Genomic DNA, 11,404 nt, shown 5'->3' with positions numbered 1-11,404 from the left:
GCGCACAAGATGGCGGCCTCAGTATCCTGAGGCGGGCGGCCGCAGCTCGGCCTTGGGCTCCAGCCGCGGACTGAGGTCCAGAGACAGGCTTCGCCCGGGTGCCAGGAGGTCGGGGCGGTGCCGTCGGGCCTCGTGGGCTGCCACGTCCGCTCAGTGCTGCCCCCGGGGCCCGCCGCCTCCCCATCCCTGCCCCGGAGCGGAACCCGAGGAAGGTCAGGGCCGGCCGCCCCGCCCCTCTTCGCCGCCGAGCCGTGGCTGTTAGTGGGTGGCTCACTCACTACTAACTTTGACTTCAGCCGCGTGCAGCTTCCATGGCGGCCTCGCAAGTTCCGGGGGAGATTAACATACAGGCGGGAGAGACGGCCAAGGTCGCGGACAGGGACCTGCCGGGGAACGACTGTCCGGAGCAGGACAGGCTTCCCCCACGCTCCTGGAGGCAGAAGTGCGCCTCCTACGTGCTGGCCCTGCGGCCCTGGAGCTTCAGTGCCTCGCTCACGCCGGTGGCCTTGGGCAGTGCCCTGGCTTACAGATCCCAGGGCGTCCTGGACCCCAGGCTGCTGGTGGGTTGCGCCGTGGCCGTCCTTGCCGTGCACGGGGCTGGCAATTTGGTCAACACTTACTATGACTTTTCCAAGGGCATTGACCACAAAAAGAGTGATGACAGGACCCTGGTGGACCGAATCTTGGAGCCCCAGGATGTTGTCCGGTTTGGAGTCTTCCTCTACACTTTGGGCTGTGTCTGTGCCGCTTGTCTCTACTACCTGTCCCCTCTGAAATTGGAGCACTTGGCCCTCATCTACTTTGGAGGCCTGTCTGGCTCCTTTCTCTACACAGGAGGTAAGAATTGGCCCGTTTCCTGGCTGCATGTTCGGGAAACTGCCGCTTGGCGTGGGAGTCGCAGGGCTGGAGACGAGGTTCCAAAGGTTCTGTTCTGAGTTACGCCATTTATGCGAAATCTGTAACACGTAGGCCATGTGGACTTTTTGAAAACAGGAGTGATGTGAGAAGATTCTGGCTTGGCTTATGGAGGTTAGGAATCACACGTATGTAAATTTTTCTCTCTGGCTTCCTTTCCATGGTCCTATCTTAGAATGCCACAGTTTCAAATTTTAGAGGACTTTAAATTCGAAGAGCTCAAAGTTAGACAGCAAGTTGCTGGCAGCTAGATTGCCGAGTGACTCCTTGCAAGAGGCTGATGAAGGCAGTGATGGGCAGGTGGTCAGTTCCTACTTATTAAGCACCTATTATGTGCCAGGCATGTGCTGCGTGAACCCAGCAGTCACAGAGCCCTGCTCTTGTGGAAGTTATTTTATAGATCTTGAGACCCGGAAAGTACAAATAATAAATTATATTTAGGGTGACCAGCGTCCTGGTTTGCTCAGGACTTGAGATGGTTCCCAGGATGCTTTACTTTTCAGTGTTGAAATCGGGAAAGTTCCAGGTAAGCCCTGAGGAGTTGGTTCCCTGGCCATCATGTATAAAAATATGATCCGTGCTTTAGGGAAGAAATAAGTAGAGCAAGGAAGGAGGATGTAGCTGACTGTTCGAAGTAGTTTGATCGGGGTAGGCCTCATCAATAAGGCAATGTGAGCAAAGATAGAAGGAAATTGGCTAAGCAGGTGTCTAGAGGAAGGATGTTTCAGATCTTGGAATGGCTGTTCCAAGCTATTAAGGCAGGAGTGTGCTTAAAAAAGTTTAAGGAACCACATGAGTACAGTGAGTGAAAGAAGGTAAGAGAAAAGTATGTTTGGGGAGGGTAGAGAAGCACAAAGGTTATGTAGACCTTAATGTTTTAAAGAACCAGTCTGGGGGCGCCTGGGTGGCTCAGTCGGGTAAGCGTCCGACTTCGGCTCAGGTCATGATCTCATGGTTCGTGGGTTCGAGCCTCTCGTTGGTCTCTGTGCTGACAGCTAGCTCAGAGCCTGGACCCTGTTTCAGATTCTGTATCTCCCTCTCTCTCTGACCCTCCCCTGCTCACGCTGGCGCGCGCACTCTCTCTCTCTCTCAGAAATAAATAAATAAAAATTTAAAAAAAGAACCAGTCTGGGTGCAGTATTGAGAATGGATGAAGGTGGGTGGGCAAGACGGAAACAGGAAGATGAGGAGGCTGGCTGTTCAACAATCCAGGCCAGAGAGGTTTGGTGGCCTGGGTCAGGGAGGCAGTAATAGAGAAAGGAAGAAGTAGGCAGATTCTGAATATATTTGAATATATTTTGAAGGTAGACAGTGTTTGCTGATGGACAGGAAACGAGGCAGGAGGGAGAGGAATTCAGCCTAACTCCAAAGTTTTGGCCTGAGCACTTGAAATGATGGAGTTGAGGGCAAGTGAGATAGAGAAGGGTGGAGACGAGTTTTGGGGGAGGAAGTTGGGAGATGGGCTTTGGACATCTTAAGGCATTAGGTTTACAAGCGGAGATGTCAGATGGCCGGCTGGATATAAGCATCTGAGTTCCAGGGAGAAGCCTGGGATGGAGATGCCAGGTATTTGGGGGTCTCTGGCACAGAGATAAAGTTGTGCAACTGGGATGAGATTACCAGAGGAGAGAGTGGTGATAGAGACCCAAGGAGACCAGGACTGGGACCTGGGGCACTCTGATGTTAAGAGGGAGAGAAAAGAAGGAAGGGGTGAGGGAGAGTGTGATGGAGCAGCCAGCTGTGAACAGCTCCGTAAGGGACATTGGTAGGGCGCTGTGGCAGAACTGCATGGGGCAGCGGTGAAGAGGCCCTTGAAGGATAAGGAGCAAGCTACAGGGCTGGGCCTGATTCGGGTTTGAGTCCTTCAGGGCTGGAGGAGTAGCACATGCAAATGCCCCGGGGTCAGGGAGAGCTCAGCATGTTTTATTTTTATTAAAAAAAATTTTTTTTAATGTTTTATTTATTTCTGAGAGAGACAGAGACAATGTGAGCAGGGGAGAGTCAGAAGGAGACACAGAATCTGAAACAGGCTTCAGGCTCTGAGCTAGCTGTCAGCACAGAGCCCGACACGGGGCTCAAACCCACAAACGGTGAGATCATGACCCGAGCCGAAGTCAGACACTTAACCGACTGAGCCACCCGGGGGCCCCCAAGCTCAGCATGTTTTAGGATCTATGAAAGCCCAGTGTGATTGAGAGGGAGAGCGCGAGGTACCCTTGGGAAGGCCATTCAGGGCTGGATCATTCTGGTCTCACAGGGCCTCAGGCTCCCCTGCTAGGTGTTCCTCACTCCCAGCCTCCAGCTTTAGTCCTTGGACCCCTTTCCTCTAACTCCACCCACTCTCTGGCTGCTTTTAGCCAGTCTCATGGCTTCATATGCCATCTGTTAACCAGGTGACTCTCAAAGGTGTGCCCCTAGTCCAGATTTCTCCACTCAACTCCAGACTCGTCCAACTTCTCCCTCAGTAGCTTCTCCCCAAGATCACCCAGGCATCATAAGCCCATAGTGTCTGAAAGCAAAGCCCTCATCTCCCCTAAGAACCCTGCCCTCCTCCTCGGCTCTCCTCCCCTCATTCCATGGCAGCTTCCTCCTTCTCGTTCTTCAGGCTGAAAGTCATGGGCATGATCCTTGACTCTTATTTCTCCCGTCCAGTCCATCAGCAAATCCCGTGGACTCTACTTTCCAAATGCATTTGGGATCTGGCCACGTCCCACCACCTCCCGCCTCCACTGTCGTCTCCTCGAAAATGGCAGCAGGTTCTTTAATGATCTCTGTGCACCCACCCATGTCCCTTTCAGGAGCTCTCAAATCAGCAGCCGGAGTAGTCCTGTTAAAACATAAGGCCGCCACATCAGTCCTCTGCTCAGAACTCTCGAACGGCTCCCGTCTCGTTCAGAGGAAAGGCCGGGGTCTCCACAGTGACCCCCCGGACGGTGCACTGTCTGTTCTCCCTGCTCTTTGTGCTCTAGCCACACTGCTCTCTTGGTTCTTTCTGGTACAGGCAGGACATGCTGTACCTTTGCAGATGCTTTTCCTTGGCTTGGAACACCCTTCCTCCTTCTGTTTGCCTGAGTCACTCTCTGACCTCTGCCACCCATTTGCCCATGCGTTTGCTGTTTTGTGAGGCCATTCTTTCTACCCTATTTAAAATTACAATAAAGTTGTGTTGTTGTTTTTTTTTTTTGCAGCAGATGAAAATTAAAGTAAAAATAAAACTTTATTTTTATATAAAACACGCACACCCTGTGTTTTCCCCCGAAGTACCTTTCCTATAGCTCTTTTTCTGCTTGATTTTCTTTCCTTCACAGCACATACTACTCCTTTTTAAAAATTTAATTTTTTTTTTTCATTTTAGAGATTGAGTATGAGCAGAGGAGGGGGCAGAGAGAGAGAGAGAGAGAGAGAGAGAATCTTAGGCTCTACGCTCAGCACAGAGCCCGAAGTAGAGCTCAGTCCCACGACCCTGGAATCATGACCTGAGCTGAAATCAAGAGTCAGATGCTCAACCAAATGAGCCACCCAGGCGCCCCACAGTATATACTACTTCTAACATACCATTTACAGTACTGACTGTTAATTATCTTCCCCTTAAGACTGTAAGCTCCCTGGGATTAAGGATTTGGGTCTCTGTTCTTTGCTGAATGCATAGTGCCCATAACACTGCCAGGCATGTATTCAGTACTTAATATTCATTGAGTGAACACATGGGGAGATGCTGAAATGTATTGAGCATATTATGTAATGATATGATTTATGGTTTTTTTTTTAATTGATCTTTATTGATATATTTGGCTTACTGTGAAATGCACCGATCTTAAGTGTTACAGTTTGATGCACGCCATTGTATAGCCCCCAATCTGCACGATACAGAACATTTCCAGCACTCAAAAACTTATCTCTCTGTCAATTCCCACCCTCTCAACCCTATCCAGAGGCCACCACTATTTGATTTCTTTCACATAGATTGTTTTGCCGGATCTAGAACATTATATAAGTGGAATCGTTCAGAATGAGTCCTTATACCTGGTGTCTTCGCTCAGCATGGTGTTTTGTTTTGCTTTCATTTTTTTTATGTTTATTTGTTTTTTAGAGAGAGACAGAACCTGAGTGGGGGAGGGGCAGAGAGAGAGGGAGACACAGAATCTGAAACAGGCTCCAGGCTCGGAGCTGTCAGCACTGAGCCTGATGTGGGACTTGAACTCGTGACAGCAAGATCATGACCTGGGGTTGAAGTCAGACACTTAACCAACTGAGCCACCCAGGCGCCCCAGCATGGTGGTTTTGAGATTCATCATGTTTGATGTGCATCAGTAGTTCCTTCTTATTGTGGAGTAGTGTCCAGTGTGTGGACATCCCACAGTTTGTTTATCCTTTCTCCTGTTCAGAGACATATGGATTGTGTCCGTATTTTGGCTGTCATGCCTGAGCATTCATGTTTAAGTGCCTGAGGATTTGAGTTTAAGTCTTTCTGTGAATATTTGTTTCCATTTTTCTTGGGTGAATGCCTAGGAATGGAATTGCTGGGGTCATAAGGTAGATGAATGCTTATGGGAAGCTGCCAAAGTGTTTCTTTTTTTTAAGTAAGCTTTATGCCCACTGGGGAGCCCTACACGGGGCTTGAACTCATGACACCCCCCCCCCCCCCCCCCCCAACCCCCCCCCCCCCCCCCCCCCCCCCCCCCCCCCCCCCCCCCACACCCACCACCAACCCCCCCNCTGAGCTGGCAGTCAGCACAGAGCCTGATGCGGGGCTCGAACCCACGAACTGCGAGATCATGACCCAAGCGAAAGTCGGACGCTTAACCGACTAAGCCACCCAGGTGCCCCAGGTGGGGTCTATTCTTGCAGGCACATGTTTCTGTTCCACTTTGCTCACATCACGTTTTGCCACGTGATCTAAGGAGATGTTCTTGGGTAATCTAGCCAGATTCAAGGCTGTAGAGCTGTTGTGTCTTCTTCCATAGCCACAGCCCTGACATCTGCTTGGAGAGCTGGGCATGTAAGTGGGCAGCTGGTGGAGAAGCATGCCAGGTCCCTGCTGGGAACCTTCCTGCCCGGCATCTTCCTCCGGCAGAGGGTGACATTTTGCAGGAGACACTGATTTGTTAACTTAATACTGGAGCCAGTGCTCTGCTTGTGAGAAGTTCCTCCTAGAGGCCATGTCCTCAGTGGACTTACTGCAACGCTGCTTGGGGAGCACAGAATTCGTTTGCTGCATGTTGCAGGTACCGGGGGCCACGGCCATGACAACGCTTCCCTGGGGATGCTTCAGTCTAAAGAACCAAGAGTGGTCATTTAGCACCAAAGCACCCCGACTAAGTGGAGGCGATAACTAATACTATGGTGGCAATCAGCTTGCAATATATGAACGTAGCAAGTCTACACGTTGTCCACCTTACACTTGCTCTAGGTCAGTTTTCTTTCAAGAAAGCTGGAAAAGAGAGACGACCACAAAGAAGCCCAGCTACTAGTGTGAAGGCAGTCTTGGGCTGAACCCATTCTTTGGCTACCCTGGCTTTAGATCATCTGCAGACCATTGCCCATTATCATTTTAGGCTGGTTAAAATGCAGTTGATGACCCAATACTTTGATTTGTCTCCTGATCCTGAGGCCATCAGTTGGAAGCTTGGTTAGATCAGGAGGTTTCCCAAGCTTCTGTGGCCGTGTGTGTGTGTGTGTGTGGACCACCTTCCACCCACTCCATGCTGCCTCCCTCTGAGTGGGTCATGTTCCTTTGCCTCAGCCCCAGCCCCAGGTGCTTGTTACTGTAGCTCTGTGTTCAGGTCAGCCTTTGTGCCCCTCGCTGGGGACGAGCTGTGAACGAGCTGTGCCCTCATGGAACTTCCCGTTTGAGGGAAGGAGGCAGATTGAGTAATTAGAACCACGATGAACTTTCTGAAGGTGGAGGTCTGGGTGCCCCGGGAACATGTTGCAGTGGACTGGCTGTGGCCTAGTGGGTGAGCAGAGGCTACCTCCAGGCACGGTCTTTAGGATCTTGAAGGGTGCGTAGGAGTCAGCCAGGCAAAGGCGGGGTGGGGGGTGAGGAAGGGGGGTGACGTGCCTGGAGGCCTTGAGGAACTGACCGAAGTGTGAGTGGAGGAGGAGGGGAGCGTAAGGTGAGGCGGGAGGGAGGGAGGCAGGGCCAGAGGTGTCCTGAGGACAGCTTGTGACAAGGGTTTTGAGTTGTGTGTTAGGAGAACGGCATGGTCAGATTCCTGTATTTTTTTAGATGTTTATTTACTTTGGGAGAGAGCAAGCAGGGGAGGGGCAGAGAGAGAGGAAGACAGAGAATCCTAAGCAGGCTTTGCTCTGATAGCTCAGAGTTTAAAACTCATGAACCGTGAGTTTATGACCTGAGCTGAAATCAAGGGTCAGATGCTTAACCAACTGAGCCACCCAGGCATCCCAGGTCAGTATTTCGGAAGGACCCCTCTGGCTGTGGAGATGAGATCTAATCTGTGGAGATTAGATTGGGGGGGGTGGGGGGGTCATAAGCATGGCTGTCATCTTGTTCCAGGCGTAGGATGACCCTGACCCAGATTCGGAGACGGGAGTGAGGTCGGGTGGAGTGTGGCATCGCTCGAGAGAACTGGGCAGGTTCGGATGGAGTGGTTTAGACAGGATATGAAGTGGGTTGTCAGTCCAGCAGGAAGAATCTGGGGCAGGGGGTGGGAGGGAGGGTTAGTTTGAACTTCATGGGAACCAGAGAGGGGAAGCAGCACAGTAGCCTCGTCTTAGCTGTTTTACTCATTTTGTGGGCAAAGGTTTCTTTATGTGGAGTTGGGCACCATCAGATTTCACCAAGATTTGCTGGGGATTTTCAAAACCAGAGGCCTCCAGAGGCCGTGGAAGAAGGAGGCAGAAAGTAAGAGACTGGGATGGGTATTCTGAGGTACTGGTGGGTGGAAGCAATGTCTTGCACGGGCTGGCGAAGGTCCGCAAGACCTTTTAGATCCTTCGCCGGCTCTCCGGTTGAATTGTGGGTGCTGGGAGCCCTCTGCTGTTTGTTGCGGGACTTTGCTGGGGGGCGGAAGGAAGGAGAGCTTGGGGACGACCCTGAAGCCTAACTGGGTGAGTGTTCCTGCCCCTCTGTGTCACTGGAGACCAAGTCAGGCCTGCTCTGGAGGGCAGGGAGCTCACTGCCTGCCCGTACTCTCCATCTGTGAAGGCCCGGCTCCCGGCCGGGAGCGGCTGCCTTGGGACCGAAGAACAGCCCCTCAGTTTCGAGCCCTTGACCTCACACCTCCTCTCTGGGTTTTCTGGCTGTAGGAATCGGATTCAAGTATGTGGCTCTGGGAGACCTCGTCATCCTCATCACTTTCGGCCCGCTGGCTGTGATGTTCGCCTACGCCGTCCAGGTGGGGTCGCTGGCCGTCTTCCCGCTGGTCTATGCCATCCCCCTTGCCCTCAGCACCGAGGCCATCCTCCACTCCAACAACACCAGGGACATGGAGTCCGACAGGGAGGCCGGCATCGTCACGCTCGCCATCCTCATCGGCCCCACCTTCTCCTACATGCTCTACAACACGCTGCTCTTCCTGCCCTACCTGATCTTCAGCATCCTGGCCACACACTACAGCATCAGCCTGGCCCTGCCCCTGCTCACCATCCCCATGGCCTTCTCCCTGGAGCGACAGTTCCGAAGCCAGACTTTCAACAAACTGCCCCAGCGGACTGCCAAACTCAACCTCCTGCTGGGGCTCTTCTACGTCTTTGGCATCATCCTGGCCCCAGCGGGCAGTCTGCCCAAACTCTGAGGGGACCAGGAGCTCCCCCCACCCCGCCCTTGCCCCCTCATCTTAGAATGTGTTTGTTGAAGGCAGAGAATCGGAGGAGGGAGGGTGATTTGGCAGTGAGGGGCCGAAGGATGGCTTCTGAACTCCCACCTCTTTTTTATTATTATGTTTGTAAAGATAAGGTTTGTTTTTGTATTATTCCGTTTTATGGTGACTCTGGGAACCACTTGTATCAGAAGGTGAACTGGATGCATGGCTCTTGTTTTATTTATAATTTCCACTAGGGGGTGCTGTTAGGTCACCCAGGATTTTGTGAAGGAGCCTCCAGGTCGGCCTTCTGTCCTGAGGAGCCCTTGTAACTGGGCCCCTGCTTGCTCCACGTACTCACAGTAAGCTTCCTCCCGGTGTGTTGGCCTCGCAGGATGCGCTGGCGGTCGGTGCCAGGCCCCTGGGCCACGGGAGCGTCCGTCTCTTACTCTGAGCACTTGCATCCTAAGGGACACTGCTCAAGAGAGAGCCCCCCTCGTTAACGGTCTAGCGTGGCTCCCAGCCTTGGGCCTGGGTTGTGCGTCAGACCCGTTTGTCCTTCATCTCCCCGTTTGCTGTTGCCACAGCTGAGATGTGTCCTGTGGCAGGACAGTCCAGCCGAGGGCTGGCGAGGGCGAAACCCTCCCCCCCACCCCCACCCGGAGGCAGCTGAGAAAATCACTCTGCTTTGGTAGGGCAGCTGTTTTCCCTGTATAGAATCTACTGGAATGACTCCAGCCCTTTCAGTAACTATCAGGAGCCCTGAAATTGTAGAGGCGCCTTCCTTGCGGACCCCTTAAAGCCCACAAGGCTGCCTCTACCCCACCCATTGCCTTTCCTAACGCTCCCCTGTGCCCACCCTCCATTTCTGTCTGGATCCCATTTGTGCGTCTCCTGTTCACTGAGCCTGTTTGGGTAGCAGCTTAGCAGCTGAGTTGAGGACAGTTGTCACTTTCCACGGAGCCGCGGGAACATCAGCCCATCCCTGAACGAATAAGCCGATAGACACAGTCCTGATCCGGTTCAGCCAGATGACAGGCCCTGCCAGAGAAGGAGCCACGTCTTCCTCTTTGAAGACAGATGGGCAGCACTGACCCCACTCCTCCCGAAGGCCGCAATGGCCTTGTGCAAAGATCCTTTGCTCCCAGAATGGGGAATTCCAATGCTGTTTTTCACTTCACTGCCTGCAAAGTATAATTTCTGAGCTAGAGCTGCCCACTTGCGTTTGGTCCATGACTGAAATACATCGAGGCCATCATGCTTTTCCGTTGTGATTCCAGCCTTTCTGATAGGTGTCTCAGGGGCCCGGCCTGCTGAAAAGGACAAGAACTGGTTCTTAACCCTCAACATCAGGCTAAGTATGAGTTGGTTCCTTGAGTTTGGATTGGTCAGTCTCCTTGGGAAGAAAACATACTGGAAATCGCAAACGTTCCTCCAAAGTTGAAGGTGGTCTGACTGCAGAGAAGGTCCGGAATCCTCGGACGGTGGTCAGAGCGCAGTGACGAGAGGGGGGCTGCAATCCTTCCCAGCCACCATTTTTGTTTTGACGCCAGGCTTGTGGCATTTGGGTGCTCACAGGGGTCCTGCCTCCAAAGACAGGCTCTTGTGGCACCTCTTCAGGCTGTTCTCACACGGGGCTCACCTGTGGCAAGGACCGGGGCTCCCTGCTTCCCCAGCCCAGACCCACCTTCGCCAGCACACGTGTCGGGAGGTGGCCTCTGGCCCCTGCCCTGCGTCGTGGTACAGATTTTAATGCATATTTTTTAATATAAATGTTTCTAAAAGGCCAGATTTGGTGCCAGGTTTTATACACAGGTCACCATAATTTGTATTACCGGCCCTGATTCAGTTAAGGTTCTCTTTAGACTTGTTAATAAAAACGATGTCTTATCAGTTGTCTCTGCGTTCCTCCTGCTTCCTGTCCTGCTGTGAAATGATGCGTGAATCTCGGGAGAGCAGCGCAGGAACACGGGGCCATTCGGCCGAGGGGCGGGAGGGGGGGGTCGGGGCGGGGGGCCTGATCTTCGCCCATGAATTTGGATGGGGGCTTGACCAGATCTGAGGAGTCTTTAGGAAAGACGGGAGGGACCACTTAGAACCAGCCAGGCCAGATTATCCTCACTTCCTCCGTCCTGTCCTGCATTCGTTTTTCTGTTCTCTTGATGGGGTCGCTGCGCTGATGGATGGAGAACACGTAGTTGATAGAGGACCCTTGGGTTTCAGCTGCCATTTGACAATATGTCCTTAGGAGCAGAGCAGAGATCTAGTCAGAGGAATTTGTGGGAGACGGAACGCACTGCGGGGAGAGAGCTGGCTGATGAGGGTGTCCTGACCAGCGGCAAGGAGGCCCTCAGTAGCCCGCCCGTGCGAGCCCGCCCTCCGCCCTCCGCCCTCCGCCCTCACCTTCCACCCAGCCAGAACCAACCCTGTTGTTAATGACTGGAATTAGCCCAAATCACAGGCTTTGTAAACCTCAGGGAAGAGCTTATAAAATAGCTGACTGTTAGGATCCTCATAAACCAAAAGGCTGCTTTGGTGGGTCAGAGGAGAAATTTAACATGAATCAATCTGCTTGGGTCCCCAAACCAACTTGTATGACATCAGAAGGGGGCGGATCCATGGCACGGCAGCAGTAGATGTGTCTGGGTCCTGGGGCTCTGGGAAGGGGCGGGCAAGAGACCAGGGGTGTTGGCTGGGCCCTTGCTCTATTTGCTCACTGTCTGTGA

The 11,404-nt window shown here is 52.7% G+C and overlaps 1 protein-coding gene across 1 annotated transcript; it reads left to right on the top strand.

Moving 5' to 3' along the window:
* UBIAD1 (UbiA prenyltransferase domain containing 1) lies at nt 1-10,575 on the top strand. Its single transcript, XM_039235012.1, has 2 exons — nt 1-837; nt 8,185-10,575. Exons 1-2 carry the CDS (start codon nt 312-314, stop codon nt 8,670-8,672), a joined length of 1,014 nt encoding a protein of 337 aa, XP_039090943.1. The 5' UTR covers nt 1-311; the 3' UTR covers nt 8,673-10,575.
* Nucleotides 10,576-11,404: the final 829 nt, after the last annotated feature.

Source organism: Hyaena hyaena, unplaced genomic scaffold (assembly GCF_003009895.1).
Source record: "Hyaena hyaena isolate Hyena2069 unplaced genomic scaffold, ASM300989v1 scaffold_94, whole genome shotgun sequence".
NCBI lineage: Eukaryota > Metazoa > Chordata > Mammalia > Carnivora > Hyaenidae > Hyaena > Hyaena hyaena.
This window is presented reverse-complemented; position numbering and strand designations above follow the sequence as displayed.

Coding starts and splice junctions, on each gene's coding strand:
- UBIAD1 (XM_039235012.1), top strand. CDS start 312: ATGGCGGCCTCGCAAGTTCCGGGGGAGATTAACATACAGGCGGGAGAG. Junction 838..8,184: donor CTCCTTTCTCTACACAGGAG/GTAAGAATTGGC, acceptor TTCTGGCTGTAG/GAATCGGATTCAAGTATGTG.